Source organism: Mandrillus leucophaeus, unplaced genomic scaffold (assembly GCF_000951045.1).
Source record: "Mandrillus leucophaeus isolate KB7577 unplaced genomic scaffold, Mleu.le_1.0 Scaffold208, whole genome shotgun sequence".
Classification (NCBI taxonomy): Eukaryota; Metazoa; Chordata; class Mammalia; order Primates; family Cercopithecidae; genus Mandrillus; species Mandrillus leucophaeus.
Genome location: NW_012102121.1, coordinates 1,156,941 through 1,181,782, shown reverse-complemented (window position 1 = coordinate 1,181,782; position 24,842 = coordinate 1,156,941). Strand labels below are relative to the sequence as shown.

General features: G+C 47.3%; 3 protein-coding genes across 4 annotated transcripts in view; 1 reads left to right on the top strand and 2 right to left on the bottom strand.

Moving 5' to 3' along the window:
* Nucleotides 1–334, bottom strand: part of CHMP5 (charged multivesicular body protein 5) — a 17,423-nt gene extending 17,089 nt beyond the window's left edge. The window contains exon 1 of the mRNA XM_011980013.1: nt 5–334. The gene's annotated coding sequence lies outside the window, so the exon portion shown is untranslated. The remainder of the gene's footprint in view (nt 1–4) is intronic.
* BAG1 (BCL2-associated athanogene) lies at nt 1–10,094 on the top strand. Of its 2 annotated transcripts, XM_011980018.1 has the most exons (8): nt 7–72; nt 199–276; nt 1,652–1,780; nt 3,304–3,386; nt 5,756–5,869; nt 7,911–8,018; nt 9,191–9,253; nt 9,814–10,094. In XM_011980018.1, exons 1-8 carry the CDS (start codon nt 39–41, stop codon nt 9,901–9,903), a joined length of 699 nt encoding a protein of 232 aa, XP_011835408.1. In that variant the 5' UTR covers nt 7–38; the 3' UTR covers nt 9,904–10,094. The 2 variants fall into 2 exon arrangements, with proteins under 2 accessions (XP_011835407.1, XP_011835408.1); XM_011980017.1 differs by having other exon boundaries at nt 1–276.
* A 5,995-nt stretch (nt 10,095–16,089) lies between these two features.
* On the bottom strand, nt 16,090–24,618 carry SPINK4 (serine peptidase inhibitor, Kazal type 4). The gene is made up of 4 exons (XM_011980019.1): nt 24,519–24,618; nt 19,574–19,614; nt 18,005–18,117; nt 16,090–16,228 (listed from the first exon to the last, which is right to left on the bottom strand). The coding sequence occupies exons 1-4, from the start codon at nt 24,577–24,579 to the stop codon at nt 16,216–16,218; spliced, it is 228 nt and encodes a 75-aa protein (XP_011835409.1). The 5' UTR covers nt 24,580–24,618; the 3' UTR covers nt 16,090–16,215.
* Between the last annotated feature and the right edge of the window lie 224 nt (nt 24,619–24,842).

The following is a 24,842-nucleotide window of genomic DNA, read 5'->3' as shown; positions in this document are numbered from 1 at the left end:
CCACCAGGGGCGCCGCCGCCGGCGCTCGCAGGCCGCGGATGAAGAAGAAGACCCGGCGCCGCTCGACCCGGAGCGAGGAATTGACCCGGAGCGAGGAGTTGACCCTGAGTGAGAAGGCGACGCGGAGCGAAGAGGCGACCCAGAGTGAGGAGGCGACTCGGAGCGAAGAGATGAATCGGAGCCAGGAGGTGACCCCAGACGAGGAGGCGACCCAGAGCGAGGAGGTGACCAGGGAGGAAATGGCGGCACCTGGGCTCACCGTGACTGTCACCCACAGTGAGTGTCGGGCGCCGGGTGGGCTCCTTGCTGGCCCCGAAAGCCCGGCGGGGTCTGTGGGTTTAGTCACGTGTTCTCCAGAAGCGTGTGACCTTGCGCTTGTCCTGGCGTCCGGAAGCGTGGGTTCTTGGTTGTGTCCGTGGAACTGTCTTTTGTATACTTTTCCATGTGGCCGGTGTATTTTGTCTCTGGCCATTTGTGCGATCCTGGGTGTTCGAGCTTGTTCTCGCTTTACGTCGTGGGACTGGTTGTGTTTGTGTGCCCGCGCAGTTATTGTGGTCTTTGTGTCAGGCATATATTTGGCCATGTGGTCTACGACTGCTCCGTGTGTAATGAGTCAGAACTTCGTGCCTGCCGGGGTGCTCCTCATCTGCTGAGTGCCTTCTCCGTGTGCGCCACTTGAGTTGGCTGTGGGTCTAAGCGTTGTACTCTGGGCATCCTTTGGGTCTGCCTACTGTTGGAGTTGACACACAACCAAATGAAGTCAGTACACCGGAGAGCTAAGTCCATGAGGTTTCCCCAGAACCAGCTAGGGGAGGCTTAAGGGTCTGGGAATCTGGAGACCCGGATCCTAGATCCTGCAGTTTAGAGTGACCTTGGGATGGACGGCTTCTTTCTAAGAATCCAGTTTCTCCTCTGTGAAGTAGATTTGGTAACCCTGGCTCCCCCTGACCTCACGGAGCTGTTGGGGGAACCAAACCTTGATGTAATGTACTGGACACAGGCTCCCTCCTTATTGTCCACATCCCTGGAAAAGAACTGGCGTCTCTCCTTCAGAAAGAAAGGCTCTGCTGTTCGTATTCATTTGTCTGTCTGCTTAGCACCAATCATGGATGCACTCAAGTGTGTCCAGTGGGAGAGACAGAGGAAAGCAGTCACTTGCCCGTTACAGCAAGCGAGACGAGACCAGTACAATACAGGGTACAGGGCAGTCAGGCCACAGGAAGCAGATGGCTTGTGATGAAAAAGGTGGGCTTGAGAATCAGCTAGATCTGATGTCAAGTTCTGATTCCAACAGCTGGGTCTCCATAGGCAGGCCTTAACTTGCCTGAGGTCACAGTTTGCTCATCTGTGAAATAAGAAGTAATAGGTAGATCTACTTCGTGGGGTTTTTCTGAGGATTAAATTTGATTATGCATGAAATGCTTAAAATGTTAGCTGATATCATTCATATTGTTAGTTATTATAATAGAGGAAACAGAGATCCTTGAGGAGGTCACCAGAGGAAAGCTGGGTGGCATGGGGGCAGGCTTTGTGGTGTAGGTGGCATATGAGCTGGGCCTTGAAGGCTGTGTAAATAAATGTAATAAAGTGTCACCCTCTGTTGGTTTATGTGAAAGAATCATCTTTGTCAAATGCTTTTCTTTCTCCCCAGGCAATGAGAAGCACGACCTTCATGTTACCCCGCAGCAGGGCAGCAGTGAACCAGTTGTCCAAGACCTGGCCCAGGTTGTTGAAGAGGCCATAGGGGTTCCACAGTCTTTTCAGAAACTCATATTTAAGGGTAGGCATTTCTTTTTCTTTTTTTCTTTTTTTTTTTTTTGAGACAAAGTTTCACTCTTGTCGCCCAGGCTGGAGTGCAATGGCGCGATCTAGGCTCACTGCAACCTCCGCCTCCCGGGTTCAAGTGATTCTCCTGCCTCAGCCTCTCGAGTAGCTGGGATTACAGGTGCCCACCACCATGCCTGGCTAATTTTTGTATTTTTAGTAGAGACGGAGTTTCACCATGTTGGCCAGGCTGGTCTCGAACTCCTGGTCTCAGGTGATCCACCCACCTCGGCCTCCCAAAGTGTTGGGATTACAGGTGTGAGCCACTGCGCCCGGCCAAGGGTAAGCATTTCTTTTCCAGCTTTTCCTTATGGCCAAGCGACAGTTTTAAAACTGCTTAACTTTTCCTAATAGTCACTCTGTTTTCAAACTGGGACAATTTTTATTTATTTGTTTATTCATTCAGTTCTTCAACAGATATTTATTGAGGACCTGCTAGGTACTGGACACTTTCAAACATCTGGACAGGTGTCAGATTTGAAGTCTTATGATGATGGCAGAAATCTCACCATTTTTGATGAAGCTCATGGGCAGTCTTCCCTGGCTAGGTTAGATCATCTTCCCATTATATGTTACCATGGTACTCCCTGCTGTTTTTGCATCACTTCTATGAAATTACTATTAAATAATCATTTTCTTAATTGCTTAACATCTGATTTCTCTGTTAGAATAATAGCCTCCGTGAGGGGGAGATACTGCTGTGTTTCCAGTGCCTCACATTGTTCTGACTCAAAGGAGGTTTTGAACAAACTTACTGGGGACCTGGATGTGGCGGGCTCAGTGGATGGATGATGCTCATTTCTGCCAGGACCCACACCCTCCTGGCCCCTGTCCCTTGTCTTCCCACTCCCCTGAGAATCCATTATTCTGGTATCCACTGCGGAAAGACTTATCCCATTGGGTGTCAGTCATTATAAATAATGTAATAATAGGAGGCATTTTATTTATATTTCATAATGTAACGTATTATCTTTAATTTTTAAAAATATTTTATTTCTGAATTACAAACACAATAGAAATTCATGTTTCAAAATAGAGGAATGCTTGAAAAAGAAAATGTTCCCCTGGATAAAACCCCTCAATAACACTGGGTCATCAGCATTCATTGTGGCATTGGAGTTTCCTGCAAAAAATGAGCTTTAATGCCTATTGTAGACTGTAATGCCTACTGAAGACTTTAAAGTCGTCTGTAGTGTGGTTCATCAGCCCCCGATGCCTGAATATTTGGCTCTTTCCAGTTTCTCACTAATATGAAAAGGTTGCACTGAATATTATTGTATAGTAGTTACTGTGGAGTCACATGTCCAGTTATTTGTTTAGGATGAATATGTAGAAATGAAATTACTGGGTCATGGCACTCTCTAAAAAGATACCAATTCTCATTAGTGAACACACTTGTCTATTTCCTGTATCCTGCTGAAATTTATTTTCAGTGTGGTACAATTATTACAAGTTGGCCTACCTTTCTCCTTTTTTTAGGAAAATCCCTGAAGGAAATGGAAACACCATTGTCAGCACTTGGAATACAAGATGGTTGCCGGGTCATGTTAATTGGAAAAAAGGTAAATTGCTTTTTCCATCAGAAATCCTCAGAATCAAATGATTGAAGTCTTTTATACAGGTTTCGGTTTAGAAGACCAAATTGGGGACCCAGATTCTGCATTGATAAAACCCTTCTCTAAACAAATACAATCTTTATTTGTTTTACAGGATTACCAATTTTGTTGTTCTCATACCCTCCTGCTCCTGTTGATTAGAACTTTTGCTCTAGGAAATAGGAGTGGTTGTGCTGCCTTAATAATATGTTTTTTGTTTTGGTGGTAGAATCTGGGTCTGGTTAAAATGGTGCCTGGGACAGGTCTCATTCACTTGGAGTAGAATTAGCGACAGTCTGGTGTTAAAATAAACTTGCAGATATTAAGAATAATCACTCTGTTCCAGTTCAGGAGCCTCTCCCTTTAACCAACCTTTTAACTGAAATCTCCCACAAGGGAAAACCTTTGACTGGAAAGAAAGGTTCAGACTAAGGAACTGAGGGGAAAAAAAGACAGATGAGGTCAGCAACCCTTAAGGTGATGAGAGGGCTGTGGCCAGCCCTGCATTGTGACACAGCGGAATTACTGAGCATATGAAGTTCCCTTGTTTTGAGTGAGGTGACAGTAGAGAGAGGGCAGAGATTCACAAAGTGAAGGCAAAGAAAATCTAATCCAGACTTGGAACTGCCTGGAGACTGGAACTCAGAACTTAGCTACAAAGAGGAATGAATAATTTGGGATAGCATAACTAAGCAGAAAGCTGCTAGACCTATCTGTCAAATGTTTACCTGAGAGAAGGGGGAAATATTCTAAATTTCTTGCTTCAGGGTCCGGGAGAATGGTGATGGGGAATAGGCAGAACCAAGGAGTCAAGTATGAAGAAACTATAGGACTTTTACTTGGAGCTGACGCAGAGCTTATGGAGTGAAGTGTGAAGTCAAGGAGGGCACCATGGCACATACCCGTTGTCCCAGCAAGTCGGGAGTCTGAGACAGGAGGATCACTTCAGTCCAGGGAATTGAGGCTGCAGTGAGTTATGATCATGCCTGTAAACAGTCACTGCACTCCAACTTGGGCACCGTAGTGAGACTCTATCTCAAAAAAAGAAAAATCTGAACTTAAGTCTACTCTACCTCTTTTGGACTGTGTGATCTCATGTTACTTTACTACATTAAGCCTCAGTTTCATCATCTGTAAAACAGCAGTACTTCCCTGATGGGGTTGTGGTAAGGCTTAAAAAAATAATATAGGTAAGATGCTTAGGATAGTGTGTGGCATGTAGGAAGTGTTCAATAGAAGTATTCATCGTTGTTAACCAGCATCATGTTAAACAGGAGCGCTCAATTGGAGGCTGCCATTTAGGAATTCCCTTTAAAGGAATGGTAGAATTCCACCTGACTTGCCATTCTGGACTCCTCACAAGTGTTCACTGAAATGTGATTACCCTCCAGGCTTCAGTCTTGGTTGTTGATCAGTCTAGGGCTGAGACTGAATCTGGCAGTTGGATTGTCTCCATTCTCTGTACCCAAGCTGTCAGGGCCCGCACCAGAATGTTTGCCTAACACCTTCTGTCTAGTCTGGAGTCTTTGTGGATGGAAAACTTGATGTATAACCCTTTGACTTGACTTCCAAGAAGCAACAGAGTGGCCGGGCGCGGTGGCTCAAGCCTGTAATCCCAGCACTTTGGGAGGCCGAGACGGGCGGATCACGAGGTCAGGAGATCGAGACCATCCTGGCTAACACGGTGAAACCCTGTCTCTACTAAAAAAAAAAAAAAAAAACTAGCCGGGCGAGGTGGCGGGCGCCTGTACTCCCAGCTACTCGGGAGGCTGAGGCAGGAGAATGGCGTAAACCCGGGAGGCGGAGCTTGTAGTGAGCCGAGATCCGGACACTGCACTCCAGCGTGGGCGACAGAGCGAGACTCCGTCTCAAAAAAAAAAAAAAAAAAGAAGCAACAGAGTTAAAACCATTATTTCTAGGTGAGTGGTTTCGTGCAGTTGTGGTCAGGTATTTTTCCTGACAGAGGCTACTGTTCTTGTTGATTGCTTTTTCTTTTTTGGGGGGAAAGGGGGCAGTCTCGCTCTGTCACCCAGGCTGGAGTGCAGGTGCACGATCTCAGCTCACTACAACCTCCACGTCCCAGATTCAAGCCATTCTCCTGCCTCAGCCTCCCGAGTAGCTGGGACTGCAGGCGCCTGCCACCATGCCCGGCTAATTTTTTTGTTTTTTTCAGTAGAGACAGTGTTTCACCATGTTGGCCAGGCTGGTTTCAAACTCCTGACCTTAAATGAGCTGCCCACCTCGGCTTCCCAAAGTGCTGGGATTACAGGCGTGAGCCACCACACCCAGCCTGTTCTTGTTGACTGTTGGCTTTATTTTCTTCTTAAACATTTTAGAACAGTCCAGAGGAAGAGGTTGAACTAAAGAAGTTGAAACATTTGGAGAAGTCTGTGGAGAAGATAGCTGACCAGCTGGAAGAGTTGAATAAAGAGCTTACTGGAATACAGCAGGTAACTCTCTTCATGGACCTTGACTTTCTGCCTTCTATCAGAGCTTCCTGGATATAACTTGTGGTTACGGGGACAGGCTCTGCAGTCAGACTCCCTGGGTTCAGATCCTGGATTCACCCTTTCTCTTACTGAGAACAAATTTATCTTTGCCTCAAGTTCCTCATCTGCAAAAAGGGAATAATGGTGACATTTCCCTCTTAGGATTGTTGGGAGCATTAAATAATGTAGACTGAGCTTGACACATACTAAGTGCTTTATAAGCATTTATTGTCATAGTTATTGTCAAACCCCAGCCAGCATCCATTTATGCTCACAGGAGAGCACCTGCCATGCTCAGATCATGAATTGTCTGAAATAGAACAAGTAGCTTCTCTCTCTCTGGGCTGTTGTAATGTGTTTGGCAAGGCAAATAACATTTTGTTGGTTCATAGAAGGTCCAAGTTAAACATGATAGTGGGGTTGGAGGGGGTCATCCTATTCAATTCCTTATATTAGAGATGGGGTACTGAAACCCAGTAAGGATTAGGACTAGCTCAAGACCACTTATTTATTTTTCCTTCTCATTGTGTAACATTAATTGGGGTGTGTTTTGGCTTTTTTTTTTTTTTTTTTTTTGAGATGGAGTCTCACTCTGTCACCCAGGCTGGAGTGCAGTGGTGCAATCTCAGCGGCTCCCTGCAGCCTCTGCCTCCCAGGTTCAAGCGATTCTCCTGCCTCAGCCTCCCGAGTAACTGGGATTACAGGCGCCGCCTGCCACCACATCTGTCTGATTTTTTTGTATTTTTAGTAGAGATGGGGTTTTACCATGTTGGCCAGACTGTTCTCAAACTCCTGACCTCAAGTTATCTGCCCGCCTTGGCCTCCCAAAGTGCTGGGATTATAGGTGTGAGCCACCGTGCCCGGCCTGTATGTTTGTGTTTGCCTGGCCTATATGTTTGTGTTTTAATTACAGAATACATGCTGACTGTACAAAAGTTTTAAGCGCATGTATAGGCACTAATATGGAAAATAAAAATTATCCATGAGGCCCCAACTCAGAGATAACCATTATCGAAGCCTGAAATACATTTTTCATCTTAAAAAAAATTGATATAATGTTATATACACTTTATAAACTATTTTTTTTTTGGATAAAAAAATTAAACATTTTCCTATGATGGTATTTTTCAAAGCTTGCATGCATTTCATCTTGTATAAATGTATCATTTACCTAGCCAATTCTGTATTGTTCATTTAATACTATTTTTACCATTATGTGTAATGCTTCTTTGACTATCCTTGGACATAAATCTTTTTTGACCATTCCTGGTTTTTTTAGTAGAATAAATTCTTTGAGTTGGAATTGTTGGTTGATATTTAAAGCTCTTGCTACATGTTGTGAAATCTGTATTTGTAGCTCTTGGCTGTGATAAACATCCTCAGAGATCCCTGCTATCCAACTCTTGTCACCAGCTAACTGGTCATTAGGCCAAGCTATGTGAGTGAACCATTAGACAATTTGATAAAAATAAGCACTGCTGCCATTCGTTAGCATGTGTCTGTGCCACAGGTTAGTGACACATGTACATATATTCCCTTTACCTCACAGTAACCCTCTAGGGTGTGAGTATCATAATCTTCATTTTTAAAATGAGGGTACTGAGACATGAATAGGCTAAGTAATTTGCTCAAGATCACAAGTTAGTAAATGGCAGTCAGTTTTCAAGCCTAGGCTTCGAAGACTCTAAGCCTGTGCTTTTAACATCTGCCTCTTGTGTACAGGATACATTTGTGATTGGGGGCTTCACTGGCACCAAGCCTCAGGAGGCATTCGCAGCCACAGTGGGTCATGTGAGGTAGAGCAGACTGCAACCTGATAGAATTCTTGGACTGGCCCACGGCCAGTCTTTTAAATTTTTCCAAGAGATGAAGTTGTGGATCTAAATGTGGCCTGGCCTGCCAGGGCTATGGTGGACTCAGTGTGATCGCTTCAGTAGTATTGTGGCATGGAGTTTTCCATCATTCTCAAAGAACCCTTGCAGTAATGCATTATTTCCCACAGGGTTTTCTGCCCAAGGATTTACAAGCTGAAGCTCTCTGCAAACTTGATAGGAGAGTAAAAGCCACAATAGAGCAGTTTATGAAGATCTTGGAGGAGATTGACACACTGGTAAGTAAATATTCAGCTGAGAAGAACTAGTTTTGTCTTTATTTCAGTCACATTCACTCTTCCAGTAATGTACTCTCCTATTGTCTGAGCAAACCCATCACTTGAGAATATTAAGCATCTACTTTTGTGTGCCAGTCACGTTGCTTGGTCCTGGGTGAATGCACAATGATAAGACAGTTCCTGCTTTCTAGGCACTCACAGCCCTCCAGTATAGGACTTTTATCATTTATACTTATGTTTGCCAGTAGCATCTGTAATCATCATGAAGCTGGGACCCAAGGAGTCCACGATCTCATGGTCAAGGAAACAGGTTTTCACTTTCTCTGATACTCATGTGACTGATAATTCTGCAGGCCTCATTACTTGTAGAGGATTCAGCCAGACCCAGATCTTGTGAGGCTGCTGAAAATCGTTAACTCAGGGGTTCTCTTTTGCAGATGATAGTAATGATATCTCTAGCCTGATGCTTCATTCTTGAAGGTGAACTGCACTGTGTGTTTCTGTTGGCCAGGGAGGGTGTAAAGAAGCAGCAGCGCCGGGCGCAGTGGCTCACGCCTGTAATCCCAGCACTTTGGGAGGCTGAGGCGGGTGGATCACAAGGTCAGGAGATCGAGACCATCCTGGCTAACACGGTGAAACCCTGTCTCTACTAAAAACATAAAAAATTTGCCGGGCGTGGTGGCAGGCGTCTGTAGTCCCAGCTACTCGGGAGGCTGAGGCAGGAGAATGGCGTGAACCCAGGAGGCGGAGCTTGCAGTGAGCCAAGATCGCCCCACTGCACTCCAGCCTGGACGACAGAGCAAAAAAAAAAAAAAAAAAAAATAGCAGCAGGCACTTTTCCTGTCACAATGAGCCCATGGTCTGGCCAGGGCAGAGTATCCATACATACGAAACAAGAAAAAAACGAAGTTTGTGTTACAGATCAGTTCCTACGGGCCAGACGTTGAGAATACAGGGAGCTTTTATAGGGACAAGAGCCATGGGAAGGCAATATAGGATACAGACTCAGGGAAAGGGTTCCTGAAAATGGACATCTCGTTTACATTGGTGACCCGTGACCTGTTTTATATACTGTGGGTGTTTCTTATGTGTTCTCATGTCATTTTCACTGAGGATTATTTGTTACATGTTTACTATTTACTAACTTGTATTATCAACTTACTCTTCCATAGATCCTGCCAGAAAATTTCAAAGACAGTAGATTGAAAAGGAAAGGCTTGGTAAAAAAGGTTCAGGTGAGTTGTGTAATAGTGCACCACAAGGCGTAATATGTTAATGTGTAGGTATGCATGTTTATCTCTTCAGAGTCGGTAGTATAGCAGCATGGTGTGTGGTATGGGCTTGTTTTGGTTATTACTTATTTATCAACAGGAACCCTGAATGTCAGAGAAGAGCCCCCTATGTCCCTGTAATTATATATGAATTTAAACTGTTTAGGGAGGGAACTCACTGGAGAGCAGATAGGGCTGACGCGTTACACAATTCCTGGAGGCAGTATTCATGCATACATTGCTTCCTGCGATTGTTCAGGTGCCGTGCAGTGGCCTTGTGGCAAAGCTCCCTGCCTTTACCACCTTTTAGGGGATTGCTGGCCTGGAGCATGGTCAGAATGCTGGTCCTATGCTCCCTTCCTCCCCTTACCTTGGAACCCAGGCCAGTTGCCCATCTCCATTCATGCACAGTCTGTTTTGAGTCTCAGCCATGGGTTCCCCAGAATGGCTAAGCAAGGAGCCTTGTGTGGGCAGTGGTTGGCTATCCCTGGATGGGCCCTTACTGCCCCGTGTGTATTTTCTAGGCATTCCTAGCTGAGTGTGACGCAGTGGAGCAGAACATCTGCCAGGAGACAGAGCGACTGCAGTCTACAAACTTTGCCCTGGCCGAGTGAGGTGTGGCAGAAAGAGGCTGTGCCTTGAAGAATGGCACCACCAGCTCTGCCGTCTCTGGAGCAGAATTTACCTGATTTCTTCAGGGCTGCTAGGGGCAACTGGCCATTTGCCAGTTTTCCTACTCTCACCCGGTTCTCAATGAAAAACAGTGTCTTTGTGATTTTGAGTAAAGCTCCTGTCTGTTTTCTCCTTCTGTCTCTGTGGTTGTGCTGTCCAGCAATCCACCTTTTCTGGAGAGGGCCACTTCTGCCCAAATTTTCCCAGCTGTTTGAACCTTTGGATGCTTTCTTTGGGCTGGTGAAAGCTCTAATTTGCCTTGGGCTAGTTTCAGGTTTATAGGCGGCCCCAGTCTTCAGATATATGAGGGCTTCTTTGCTCTTGTGATCACGTAGTCCCATAGCTGTAAAACCAGAATCACCAGGAGGTTGCACCTAGTCAGGAATGTTGGGAATGATCTAGAACAAGGTGTTTGGCACATAAGTAGACCACGTATCCCTCGTTATGACCTAATTCCAGAACATCTGGCTGGGTTGTTGGTTTCTAGACTTTGTCCTCACCTCCCAGTGACCCTGACTAGCCGTAGGCTATGAGATATCAGGGGGCCGTTCCTTTGACGGAGCCTGTAGTTGATGCAAGTCTTCCTCGTCTCCAAGCAAGTCTTCAGAATGTTAGAACCCAGTGTTGACTAAGTCTGTGCTTGAAACCGGACCAGAGCCATGGCTTAGGAAGCGCAAAGAGAAGGCACCAGAATGAATAAAGCAGGCAAGTGGTGAAGCCAACCATAAACTTCTCAGGAGTGACATGTGCTTCCTTCAAAGGCATTTTTGTTAACCATATCCTTCTGAGTTCTATATTTCCTTCAAGGCTGTTCTGTCCATTTTGTGGACTGCCCCCCACCCCATCATTGTTATTAAAAAATTGAGGCCTGGCACAGTGGCTCATGCCTATAATCCCAGCACTTTGGGAGGCTGAGGTGGGCAGATCGCTTGAGGCCAGGAATTTGAGTCCAGCCCAGGCAACATAGCAAAACCCCATTCTGCTTAAAATAATAATAATAATAATAATTAACTCGGCGTAGTGGCATGTGCCTGTAATCCCAGCTACTGGGGAGGCTGAGGCATGAGAATAGTTTGAACCTGGGAGGTGGAGGTTGCTGTAAGCCAAGATTGCGCCACTGCACTCCAGCCTAGGTCACAGAATGAGACTCCATCTCAAAAAAAAAAAAATATGGGTCAGGTGCAGTAGCTTCTTCCTGTAGTCCCAGCTACTTGGGAGGCTGAGCCTAGAGGATCACTTGAGCCCGGGAGTTTGAGTGTAGTCTGGGCAACATAGCAAGACCCCATCTCTAAAAATTTAATTAAGTAAAAGTAAATAAAAAGGGAAAAAAAAAACACCGTTTATGTGCTCATCAAGTAGAAGAGTGTTTTGCTTTTTTTTTTTTTTTGATCATTTGATAAATCATTTCATGGCTCTAGTCATAATTTATGCTTAATAACATTGAGAGTAGCCTTTTGTGCTAGAACTCTACATAAAATGGTCAGTTGCTGTCACCCCATTCTTTAGCACAGTGCCCCGTAGACAGACTTCTAAAAGGCCACTCTGAGACCCACATCATTTGGCAGAGAGAGAGTCGTTGAAGTCTCAGCAATTTAGGAATGGGTGGGTTAAGACCTCAGACAAGGTGGTAGAGGTGGACTTGTGGACAAGGCTCGGCTCCCAGCCCACCGCACCCCAACTTTAATCAGTGCGGTTCACTATTGATCTATTTTTGTGTGATAGCTGTGTGGCATGGGCCATAACATTTGATGAGAAGTTACTGTATACCGAACTGCCGAACAGTGTTCTAAATTGTTCATATATATTAGTCATTTAATTATCACAAAACTTCAGAAGTAGACAGATATCCTTATTTTAGAGATGAGGAAACCGAGAGAACTTAGGTCATTAGCTAAGGTTGTAGAGTAAATGACAAAGCCAAGACACAAAGCTGGGCGGTTTGGTTTCAGAGCCAGGGCTTTTCACCTCTACTGCTTCTCAACCAACACAGGGTTACACAGGCCCATTCTCTGATTTTTTTCTTCTCCTCCTCTGCCTCTCCCTCTAGCTGCCACTTCTCTCTGCTCTAGTTCATTTTCCATAGAGCAGCCCGAGGGATCATAAAGTGCAAATCTTGCCATGTCAGTCCCTGCTTGGAACCCTCCAATGGCTCACCATTTCTCTTACTTTAAAGGCGAAAGTCTTTACCCCATGCCTTCTGCCCTCTCATCTCAAGCCCCTCATTTGTTTGCTCTCTGCTGTCAGCCACTCTTCTTTCAGGTCCTCAGATGCACTGCACGCTCTCCTGCCTGGGGTCTTTGCACCTGCTACTGCCTCTGCTCGGACAGCTCCTCACCTTCCTTCCTCCAACCCCACCCTTGTATAGGTGACTTTTATTCATCAGAATTCAACTCACATGTCTCTTCCATGGAGAACCCTCACCTACTGTCTTGAGACCCTGTCAGGCCCCCAGGTGGGATCCTCTCTCGGCTTCCCATACATGTCTTTCACAGCATTTACATAGTCCATGATAGTTTACTTGTGGGATTATTTGGTTAATCTTTGCCTTTAATGCCAGGGTTCCTTGAGTGAAGGAGCTTCTTTGTCTTGGTAACAGCATTATTTCAAGCATATTGTCCTGTGTATAGTAAAACCTCAATAAATATTTGGAGAGCGAATGAATGTTGAATGCACACATCAATAGTGAAACTTCTATAGCTGCATATGGCCTCAGAATCTCTATCAGCATTGGAATTTACAGTCTTAACAGCCTTTATTGTCTTAAGGGTTGAGAAAAGAGGCCCTAAGGCATGGACTGCTGGGCAGATGTGATGGGTAATTGCACAGGCCCCACCCACACAGATCTGCTCATCCAAGGAGTTTCTGCCTGTGAAACTTCTGTGAGAAGGGGAGAAAGCACCCCTTCTCAGTTGTCCACTTGCCTGGGACATGGCAAGTCCTACCACAGGGAGAACAGATGGGAATGCATGCTCCCACAAACTAATTCTTCAGCCTCGGGGCTTGAAAGATTCTCCCACATTGTCTTTTTTTTTTTCAAGATAGGGTCTTGCTGTCTTGCCCAGGCTAGAGTGCAGTGGCTTGATCTCTGCTCACTGCAACCTCTGCCTCCTGGGCTCAAGCGATCCTCCCACCTCAGCTTCCCGAGTAGCCGCGACCACAGGTGCGTGCCACCATGCCCGGCTAATTTTTTTTTGTATTTTTGGCAGAGACAGGGTCTCACCATGTTGGCCAGGCTGGTCTTGAACTCAAGCAATCTGTCTGTCTCGGCCTCCCAAAGTGATTGGATTACAGGCATGGGCCACCGTGCCTGGCCTCGATATTGTCTATTTAGTTAATGGTTTCTACTTATCCTTCAAGGCACAACTTAAAGGTTACCTGTTCTGAGACTCCTTCATATAGTAGTCAGGACCTTTGTCGAAAGTACCAGAAGCCAAACCAGGCACAGTGGCTCACACCTGTAATCCCAGCACTTTGGGAGGCTGAGGTGGGTGGATCACCTGAGGTTGAGAGTTCAAGACCAGCCTGACCAACATGGAGAAACCCTGTCTCTACTAAAAATACAAATTAGCCAGGCATTGTGGCACATGCCTGTAATCCCAGCTACTCGGGAGGCTGAGGCAGGAGAATCGCTTGAACCCGGGAGGCGGAGGTTGCGGTGAGCTGAGAACGTGCCACTGCACTCCAGCCTAGGCAACAAGAGCAAAACTCCGTCTCAAAAAAAAAAAAAAGGAAAGAAAGTACCAGAAGCCTAATTCCAAAGAGACTGGGCAAAGTAGAAACTTTGTGGTCATGATATCAAGTTATCCCGTGTAACTTTGGGAAGGTCAAGGGAAGCTGGGCTTCAGGAACTCAAACATTGTAATCACTCTGTCTCTGCGAGCCTGCATCATCCTCTCATTCCTCCTTCCACAAAGCAGGGCGTGTGACTGCTAACAACCCCTGTGTTGCTCATCCTGCAGCTTCAGTGCCATGGGGGAACTGCCTCTGTTTTCTTGTTTCTAATTTGAAAGATCCTGGAGAAGAATCTTTTGGCTGATCAGCAGTGGCCAGAGCAGCAGGGTCTCATGCCATAGATATGGTCTTTAGGGGCCAACACTTAGGTTTTGGGGTAGTTCCTGGAGATGGGGCCACAGAGTCCACATATGTAAGTGGTGAATTAGGTATTCCTTCCAGGTGGTGCCTGGCACATTGTTCAGGCTTAATCTCTGATTCCTCAGATGATGAGTAGAAGCCTGGGAAGGAAGGGTCACTGATGAGATGCTTGGCTGGGCTATGCCACTTGGGTATAAGAGGGGTGTCCCACTTAGGGCAGAAACTTTTAGATGTCACCAATATCCACTTTCTCCTACAAAAAGTGAACTAATTTTTAGTTTAATGCATGGCCAACCAGATAGACTGTATTTCTCAGTCTCCCTGCTCAGAAGGCCACGAGACTACTTTTTAGCTAATGGGGTTTGTACAGAGTGTGTACATCTTATGGGAAATGTCTTCAGAGGCAGGTGGCATGCCCTTTCTCTCTGGGGCCTAGAATGCAGATGTGATGGCTGTGGTTGGAGTAGCTGTCTTGGACCTGAGGTAGAAACTGTGATGCGGATGGCAGAGTAACAAAATAGAGGAGCATGGAGTTGCCATACTACATAAGTCCATGTGTGGGAGAAATGAAGTTCTGTCTATAAGTCACTGTTATTTTGGGTTTTCTGCCTCTCACAGCCAAACAATCCTACATCATTCATATGCAGGTATGAAACAGGTATGAATCAGTCCCAGTAGAAGGCCTTATTCATAGATGGCCTCGCAGTCCTGCCACCTACAAATCTATCAGCAACAATTCCTGCTAAGTGTTCCCATTCCAGTGGTGCAGGGAAAGTAGCTTCCTGCCTTCCTGCACCCATTCTCAGACGTGTGTCTTCTACAGAGCATTTCCTGCCCTTTGTGCCTACTCTGCAGCAGGAATCAGAGTGTGTGAAACTGCTCTCACCTGCCCAGACCTCTCTCCATACCCCTTTCTCCTGCCACCATTATCAAGAGGCTCTGCCTAGGAGCTTTGGCCGAAAGAGGAGGTATTCAACATATACCACAGGAGGGCTCTCTGTCAATGGTGACAATTCTGAATGCTGTGTGTCCCTGTGGAACATTGTGTGAGTGCATGTGTGCAGTACATGCCTGGGGCTGTGCCTAATGTCAGAATATTTGACAACCAGTCAGAGTGGATGTTGACCAAAAGAGCAGAGCAGCATCTGGAAATCATCCTGCAGTGCCAGGAATTAAGCCCAGATCCTGGATGCCAAGACCCAGGTGTTTCCAGGGGACAATCTGGGTGGCTAAGGTATGGGGGGGGGGGCACTCAAAGGGCTTGGGGTAGCACCTGTTTTTGATTGTGAAAAACCTAGTTCAGTGTTACAACAAGCAGTTCAGCTGTACTGTGTACACTGCCTGAATATCAGCCATTGCTGTGCCACATGTCTGTGTGCATGCCTTGGAGTGCTGGCACAGCCCAGGAGGAAGCCATTGGGTACACAGGGCTTTTTTTTTTTCTTTTTTGAGACAGGGTTTCACTCTGTCATTCAGGCTGGGATGCAGTGATGCAATCATGGCTCACTGCAGCCTCGACTTCCCAGGCTCAAGCGATCCTCCCACCTCAGTCTCCTGAGTAGCTGGGACTACAGGTGCATGCCACCAAGCCTGGCTAATTTAAAAAAAAAAAATTGGTAAGACAGTCTCACTATGTTGCCCAGGCTGGCCTGAAGCGATCCTGCCACCCTCAGCCTCCCAGAGTGCTGGGATTATAGGTGTAAGCCACTGTTCCTGATTTCACAGAGGCTTTCTGAGGCTGGGCCATGCACCCCAGCAGTGGCAGAGGATACAGACCTCACCTAGGTTCCTCACCTGAATGACAGTCCAGGCCGGGGCAGACGGGAGTCCTAAGCAGCGTCTTGGGGTCAGGGACTGGCCTCTCAGGCAGGCGGAAGATAACTGGGACTTCTGAGGGGACATGTGATGGGGTTGAGGAGTACCAGAGCGATGGCGAGAAGCTGGACATCAAATTCAGAGTAGAGGGGACAATGCGAGATCCACCTTGTATCCCCTCTGCAACCAGTGTCCCCAGAGACACTGATCACTTCACTGAGTTGGGCTGGATTTTTTATTTCGTGTCATATCCTCTCCCTGCCCACCACTGTTCTCCAGCCTGACACTTCATGGCTTGAGGTGCTCCTGTGGGATCAGCATTTGCCATCTTTCACGATCTGGATGTCCTATTTGGTTTTTCTAGGATCAAACAAGACAGGCATGAGGCTACCTTCTCAGGAGCTGTAGTGTACCATTCAGGGACCTGGCATAGTCTATCCAGACATCCTGCTGAGCATTGCCCACATATGCAGTGTACGGATATAGGGCAGATCCCAAGCGTCCATGGTCACATCCTTCTACAGCTTTTCCTTTTTGCACACCCTCCCGCTGGGGGATTTCAGCTTCCTGGGGTTTCAACCACCAGTACATGCTGATGGCTGCCAAATCTGTCTCCAGCTCGGACCTATGTCCTGCCTGTTCATGCAGTTGTCCATATCCAGTGGGATGTCCTAGGGGCTCAACTGTCCACAAACATCATTGCCCCCCACAGAACTGGTGCAGACCCCCAGACCACCCATCTCAGCACATGGAACCACTGGCCGTCCAAGCCCACAAATCAGAAACCAGTATGCTGCCTCCTTCCCCTCAGCCTTTACATCCAGTCACATACCAAGCCTGTCAATCCCACTCCCAATGTGTCTCCTAACCATGAGTCTTTAATTAGCATGATCTTTCTCTAAGCTAGGACAACATCCTGATGTTCCTTATATTTCCTCAAATACAAACTTTCACGTCTATCCAGAGCTTTGCAGCTTCTGAGGACTTTCTTCACTTCCATGGTCTCATTTAGTTCTCAGGATCATAGAAGATGGGTTTTATTGATGAAGAAACTAAGCCAATAGGTGATCTGATGTAGCGAGGTCATGTTCCAGCCCTGCTCATCTCTCTGGACTCACTTCTTGCCTCTCCTCCGTTCTCCCTTAAACTTTATACTCCAACATGTCCAACTTCTTATATTTCTTCAAATGTAAACTTTCTTTCCCTTGTAGACCTTTTCAAACTCATCTACTTGGAATTATCTTCCCTTGCTCCTTTTTCCTAGCGAATTTCTACTTATTCCTCAGGGTTGAGCTCAGGAGTTAACATCCTCCGGGCAGTCTTCCCTGGCCTTGCCTCTTCCCTGCTCCCATGACATCCTATGTGCCCCACTGATCCCTTAGAATTCTGTGCTGAAGGCCGGGCGCAGTGGCTCATGCCTGTAATCCCAGCACTTTGGGAGGCCAAGGCAGGTGGATCACTTGAGGTTGGGAGTTTGAGACCAGCCTGGCCAACATGGTGAAACCTATGTCTACTAAAAATACAAAAAAAAAAAAAAAAAAAAGCCAGATGTGGTGATGGGCGCCTGTAATCCCAGCTATTCGGAAGACTGAGGTAGGAGAATACTTAAACCCAGGAGGCGGAGGTTGCAATGTGCCAAGATTGTGCCACTGCACTCCAGCCTGGGTGACAGCAAGAGTCTGTCTCGGGGGGAAAAAAAAAAAAAAATTCTGTGCTGCAATTGGCTGACTATCAAGCCTGGCTTCCCCCTTACACCAATTGTATGTTCCAGGAGGATAGTGATGCTGTCTAACTTATGCTCTGTTCTAGCCCCAGTGCCTAGCACATAGTAAATGCTCAATAAATAATTGCTGGATAGACAAATGAAAGAACAAATGAGGTCACTTGGTCAGGACAGAACAAGGAAAAGGGTTTCTGCCCCTACTCCCTACCCGCCACCAGCTTCTAGATTTCTGCTAGGAACCATGTGCCTTCTCTGAGTTAATCTGGTGCTCATTCTATTAGGGGCACATGTTGGAGGACTCTTCTCAGGTCAAGCATGTATGAAGGAAGAAGCAGGTCAAGTCTTGCTCCTTTCAAACTGTGCACCAGAGATGGGGCCCACCCAAGCAAGCAGGGGTTGTGGGGTGGACTTACATCCAGGCCAAGCAGAGCTGGCATTCATTTGTATATGTGAGCCCATCAGTGCCACAGACCAGGTTGGAGGTCTGGGAACAGGTTGGAGACTCTACCATGTGTTCACAGATGGGCTGTGGAAGAGAAGGGAGGGAGAGGGCTCAGGGATTCAGAGGCAGTGGGGAGAGATACAGGGGTTCTACTCGGAGTCAGAGGGGCTCCAGTGAGGTATCAGAGTCAAGAAGGCCCCAGTGTGGGTCCAGTGAAGATGAAACCAACCACTCAGGGCCCCTTGGTGTGTTTGCTTATATATGTGTGTGCATGACCACGTGTGCGCCTATGGCTGGATGTGTACATATGTGTACCTGTGTCTCTGGAGCCTGGGTGTGCAGGCATTCAAGCGTATGCCTGTGTTTATGTGTATGTGTATGGAGTGAGTTTGTGCCCTCAAGCACCTGGGGACTGGTTCACACCAGTCAGAACTAATCAGAACTTCTGCTGCTGATCCCATTGAAGACCCCAGGATACAGAACCACCCGTCATTCCCAGGAGGCCCCTCTCTCCCTGGTGGCTCCTGAGCTCTCCCTGGCCTGCATGATCTATCAGGCCCATGTCAGAAAGGTTGCCAAGGGTGGGAAGGCTGAAGAAAGGGGACAGAGTTTGGGGTTTAATCGAGGCTGTCTGAAAGGGTTTTAGGACAGGCCTGAGGTCAAGGTGAGAACTCAGTCAGGACTGGCATTAGCGCCTGAGACAGGGATAGGGTGAGAAAGGTGGTGCGGTGCAACTGTGAAGGCTCGAACCCTAGAAACCTGAATTTTGCCACTGATTAGCTGTATAACCTTAATTGAGGTATTTCCACTCTCTGAGTCTCAATTTCCTCATCTGTCAAAATTATAATAGTGGTGTTCCTCCCACATAGGGCTAATTGAAATAATGTATGTAAAGTATTTGGCTTTTTGGCACTGAATAAGTGGGGCTGGATTCTGATGGAATGACAGGGAGGATGCTAGGCTGTGGGTGGGAAGGTGGCTCCGACCCTCCTCATTCCACTACGTGAAGGGGCAATCTCAAGGGTCTCAAGGATGCCAGCACCACTGCCTTCTGGTCACTGGGGGCATCAGACCGAGGGCCAAGGTGGAATCAGGATTCGGGGACAACTTGGTGTTGAGATAATCAGATGGAATGTGGTGGGAGGAGGCTGGCACACTCCACAGGTGCTTTCAGTGTGCTAAGCTCCCCTCTTTGGCCTGAACTCCATGGCCTGCCTGTCTGCACTATACAGAGCAGAGTGCACACCCTGTCCTGCTAAGCCTGGGTAGGGAGATCTCACTGATGGAAGGGGCCTTGGAGACCAGGTGGGGGACATCACAAGGGCTTTGGGCCAATCTTGGGACTTGGGTGAGGTGACTGGGCCTACTCATCTTTGGGGGCGAATCTGGGGAATGTGCAGGCCAGGAGGCCACCTTGGCCACCTTAGAGCCATTGAAGGTATCTGAGCAGGATCGTGGAGAAGAATAACTGGTTTCTCAGCGTGGATGAGAGGACTCCTCTCGGCAGAGGGAAGGTGAGAACAGCACGCAGCTGCCTTACCATTCTTGAGAAAGGGAGCTTTCCTGCTGCCACTGGCCCTTCTGAAACACAAAGAGGCAAGAATTAGATGATACCAGCTCTAGACCCCAGGTCTAGGGGTCTGAGGACTGCTTCTCCTTCAGGGAGCTTGGTCCAGCAACTACCCAACCTGGAATTCCTCAAGGAAAGGTGATGAGCCACCAGACAATGGGGTTGCCAGAAAACTGATGTGATTTTGGGTTCCATAAACAGAGACAGAAATTTAAAAATTAGGAAGGTGACAGTCCAGCCTATTTCTCGTTAGTTAGATCCCGCTGGAGTTGTTGTGTCCCATATAATAATTATAAAATAACAATTCAGCAGTTATTATGTGCCAAGCATTGAGAACACATGATTTTAACTCCTCTCCATCCCTCTTACTGCTGTATAACAGAGGGAAGAAAGGAGATAGCAGTGGATGCTGTGTTCTGCCACCAAGAGCCCTCCCACGAGACTGAGGCACTCATTTCCCCAGCTGCCAGGAATATTGACCACTCACTGCAAGTCCCTTCCTAGGAATTACCCTCAGAGAATGGAGCTGCCTTGCCCAAGGCTACATCCTCTACCCAGGAAGAGCCGATATCCCATGTCGGGTTGATGTGGTTACAAAGGCCCTGATCCCCTTGTCCAGAGCTGCCTGTAGGATCATCTGAAGCCTCTGTTGCACTGCATGGAAGTCAACTTCCCTCATCCTTCATGGATGTTACTCCCATGAACGCTCCCCAGTAAATTGCATGTATCTCAGAATCTGTTTTCTGGGGCATAGGTCAGTTTAACCAACTATGAAAGAGGCTCAGAGGTGATGTAAAGCAGTTTGTCAAGGCAGAGCTAGGATTTGCACACCTGTCTGTTGCAGTCCAGAGCCTGACTCTTTCTACATACACCGGTGTGCCCCTCAAGGTCTGGCTGAAGTGCTTATAGGACATGAGCAAACTGTGATGTGACTGACAAGCGTGATGGGTGGATGAGGGAACTAGAGCCATGTCTAATGGCACAGGTGGAAGGAAGGGCGTTTATGTAAATTACAGAAGGGCAGGATGCTCCCTAAAAGTCTCTGAAGGGCTATCCTGGGGCTGAGGGAGAGACGGACTCGTTTCAACCTCACAGAGCAGAGCCCACCTCTGTGAGGAGGCTGCAGGGAAGCAGGTTTGGGTTCCATATGAAGCAGAATTTTCTCTCAGTGGGAGCTATGCCACAGTGAAAGAAGCTATCTTCAGAAGTAATGAGTTTCCCATTACTGGAGGTGTGCAAGGCAATGTAGTTTTATATTTTCCTGGAGATGCTATTACAAGATATTTCCACAGAGAGCGGGAAACAGAAACTTAGACTAAGTCACCCCTGATGTGCTGTTTAAGGCTGGCACTGGGGTATCAAAATGCAAACCTAGATTTGTCACTGAACTGCTTAAAACCCTTCCATGTCAAATTGCCCAAACTGAAAGTGATCCAAATGTCCTTCAACAGGAGAATGGATAAATACAATGGGACACTACTTAACAATTAAAACAAGCAACTGATACATACAATAACATGGCTGAATCTCAAAAATAGTTTGCAGAGCAAAAGAAAACCGACACAAAAGATTATATACCCTATGATTCCATTTATGTGAAATCCTAGAACAGGCCGACTAATCTATGATGGAAAAAAAATCACATTGGGAGGCTGAGGATCACTTGAAGCCAGGAGTTTGAGACCAGCCTGGGCAACATAGCAAGACCCCGTCTCTACAAAAAATTTAACAATTAGGGCAGGTTGCAGTAGCGCACACCTGTAATCTCAGCACTTTGGGAGGCCGAGGCGGGTGAATCACCTGAAGTCAGGAGTTTAAGACCAGCCTGACCAACATGGTGAAACCCCATCTCTACTAAATATACAAAAATTTGCTGGGCGTGGTGATGCACACCTATAATCCCAGCTACTTAGGAGGCTGAGGCAGGAGAATCACTTGAACCCAGTAGGCAGAGATTGCAGTGAGTCGAGATTGTGCCATTGGACTCCAATCTGGGTGACAGAGCAAAACTTCGTCTCAAAAATAAATAAATAAATAAATAAAAATTTAAAAAAATTTAAAAATTAGCTGAGTGTGATGGCACACACCTGTAGTCCCAGCTACTTGTGAGACTGAGATAGGAGGGTCGTTTGAATCCAGGAGGTTGAAGCTGCAGTGAGCTATGATTGCACCACTGCACTCCAGCGTGGGCAACAGAGTGAGACTTTGTCTCTTAAAAAAAAAAAAGAGTCAGAGCACTGGGATGGGGACAGGGATTGACTGACATAGGGGAATTTCTGGGGCTATGGAAATGTTTTGTATTTATTTTTCTTCCCCAAGTCCTTGTCTCAAGATGTCCTGTATCTTGATGGGGGTTTGGGTTACACGAGTGTATGCATTGTCAAGACTCATTGATAAGATTCAGCGAGTGATAAGATTTGTGCATTTCTTGCTGTTTAACTGTTAGGGAAAAGAAAATCATTTAAAAAATATAAAGCCCTTCCATGGTTCCCCGTCTTGATCACTAAGCCTCCCTATGGACCTGAGCTGCTGAGTCTTATGTTTAGGGCACTGTGTGAGCTGACCCTAAACTTACTTCTTGGGCTCACTTTCTAGTATACCTCTTCACACCCCAGCTATTCCTCTCTGCTCACAGGTCCTGGATTGGGCTCTGCTTTGGCTCATGCCATGTCCCCTTCCTGAAATGTCCTCATCTCTGCTCTCCTCCCACCAAATCGGACTCTCCTTTCAAGGCTTGATGCTGCCCCCAGTAAAGCTGCCTTCATGTCTCGCAGTTTCCTGAGCAGATCTGGATAGAGGGTTCTTTCACACCACCATGTACTGTCCCACTCACTGGGTCACCCCGCCTCCCTATGCATCTGAGCTTCTTGGGGTTCCTTTATGTCTGCCCTTGTGCAGCACTTGGTTCAATGTCCCACACTGTGGGTGTTCAGGAATTGAATCTAAAGTGCATTGGTGTAATCCCAGCACTTTGGGAAGCTGAGGTGGGCAAATCTTGGGGTCAGAAGTTCGAGACCAGCCTGGCTAACACGGTGAAACCCCGTCTCTACTAAAAATACAAAAATTAGCTGGGTGTGATGGCGCATGCCTATAATCCCAGCTACTCAGGAGGCTGTCAGGATAATTGCTTGAACCTGGGAGGTGGAGGTTGCAGTGAGTCAAGATTGCGCCACTGCACTCCAGCCTGGGTGACAGAGCAAGACTCCGTCTTGAAAAAAAAAAATTTTTTTTAATTAAAAAAAATTAAAGTGTATTGGGAGGAGGGAGTGTTCAGAACTCTATGATGTCAGAGTTTCTTCCTGGGGGATGTGGGGGAAATTTGCATTTACCCCCAGGCTGCCCTTGACCTTGACCCAAAGTGCCCCCTCCTCACTCAGCCCAGGCAGTAATCTGAAATGTGCAAAAAACAAAAACAAAAACAAACAAACAAAAACCAAACTTCTTCAGACCAGGTTCTTCAGTGTTCCCAGCTGCTCAAGGAGTACGTAGGTGTAGGTGCCAGGCTGGGCGTAAGCAGGCTGGGCGTAAGCAGGCTGGGTGTAAGCAGGCTGGGCGTAGGCAGGCTGGGCGTAAGCAGGCTGGGTGTAAGCAGGCTGCTCCTGAACAGGCCCCCAGACCCATTTCCCTTTCCCCCATGCTCAGGTCTGTTTCCAGCTGGGGAAATGGATGTGAGACTGGCCATGAGGTCAGTGGCCCTGGGATCCTGCCAGGCGTTGCCTTATAACGTATAGCTTTTGTCCAGATGGGTCCTAACTGGTCTCCGCGCTTCCCTGTTCGGTTTATTCTCAATATACCGACCAGAGCAACCCTTGAAAGACATAACTCTCTGCTCAAAGCCTTCGGTGCCTCCCATTTTAGTGAGAGGAAAAGCCAAGTTCCTGCGCTGGCCAACAAGGTCTTTCTGGGTATAGTTTCCAGTTGCCCTTCTCATCTCCTCTCCTATCACTCCGTACCGCATCCCCTCCTGCCACAGCGGTCTTACAGTATCTCAGTCACTCCAGGCATGCTTCTGCCTCAGGTCCTTTGCACCTGAGCTGTTCCCTCTGCCTGGAAGCTTCTTCTCCCAGATATCCACATGACTTAGTCCCTCATCTCCTTTAAGCTTTGCTCAAACATCGGACTCTCAGAGAGACCTCTCCTGATTTGAAATTGCAACCCCCTTCCAGTGCCCATCACCCTGCCAAGTGTTTTTTCCTTAACTTTTATCACCTTCTAACATACTGTTCAACATACATTGTAACCATCTTCTTTATTGCCTTTCCCCTTTTCCTCTACCCCATTGGATTTATGCTCCATTAGGACCGTGCTTTTTCTGTTTGGGTCACTAATCTATCTTAAGGGCTCAGAACAGTGCCTGACATGGTAGCTGTGAGATTGCAGGGATGGCCCAGACCCTGAGGGGGCCCCACCCCAGGTATATGTGTCCAGTCCTGGGAAAGGGCTCTGTCATGCTCACATGGCTGCCCAAGTCCCAAACCACAGCCTTTCAGAGAGATTGGGAGCTCAGAAGACCTAGGCCAGGTCTCTCTTAGCACCCACCACCCTGCAGCCAGCATACTTGTCAATCTGTCCTGAGAGCTGGGACCCACCTGCTCCCTTCTGCCCCCACAACTTCCAGCCCGATAGTTGTTCAGTGCAGCTTTGAACTGGAACAATCCCCTCCTTTGCAGCTGGAGAAACTGAGGCCCCAAGAGGGTAGGGGACTTTGGCGACTCTGCGCCAGAGTCAGGATTTGAACCCGTTTCTTTTCTCCCAGCCCAGAACTTCCCCCACCACAGTGGAGGGTGCATATGTAGAATGAAGGTACATGGAAAAAGCTGAGGCCTCACAGGGTGCTCCAGGCCCTGCTTCTGCTCTCACCCCAAGCTCACCTACCAACACAAAGCCACAGAGAATCCAGATTCTGCCCACTCACCCCTGTCCACAACAAGGAGGGCAGCCAAGGCCAGGGTGACTACCCACTGGTGGATGGCCATGCTGATCCCGGGATGGTGTAGCCTGAGTTGGCTGGGACCTGGGCCTGGGGAAGGATGGGGGCCTATTTATAGTGCCGCTCCCCTAATCTTATCTAGGGCCAGATGGAGAGGCCAGAGTTAATCTCTGCACACGGGCACCTGGAAAGGGCTTGCTCTAGGTAGAGATGCTGAGCTGTTGATGAGATGGGGCCGTGGCCATGGGGCTGGCAGGTTTCCAGAGTAACAAAAAGTTTGGACAACTTGCAAAGCTGACTCCAGTCTGA

Excerpts from the sequence above, each read along its gene's own strand:
- SPINK4 (XM_011980019.1), bottom strand. The coding sequence starts at position 24,579 with ATGGCCATCCACCAGTGGGTAGTCACCCTGGCCTTGGCTGCCCTCCTT. Across the intron at positions 19,615-24,518 it reads CCTCCTTGTTGTGGACAGGG|AAGGGCCAGTGGCAGCAGGA; the intron begins GTGAGTGGGCAG and ends TTTGTGTTTCAG. Across the intron at positions 18,118-19,573 it reads AGCTCCCTTTCTCAAGAATG|CCCATCTGTGAACACATGGT; the intron begins GTAAGGCAGCTG and ends TCTCTTCCACAG.
- BAG1 (XM_011980017.1), top strand. The coding sequence starts at position 39 with ATGAAGAAGAAGACCCGGCGCCGCTCGACCCGGAGCGAGGAATTGACC. Across the intron at positions 1,781-3,303 it reads TCAGAAACTCATATTTAAGG|GAAAATCCCTGAAGGAAATG; the intron begins GTAGGCATTTCT and ends TCCTTTTTTTAG. Across the intron at positions 9,254-9,813 it reads GCTTGGTAAAAAAGGTTCAG|GCATTCCTAGCTGAGTGTGA; the intron begins GTGAGTTGTGTA and ends TGTATTTTCTAG.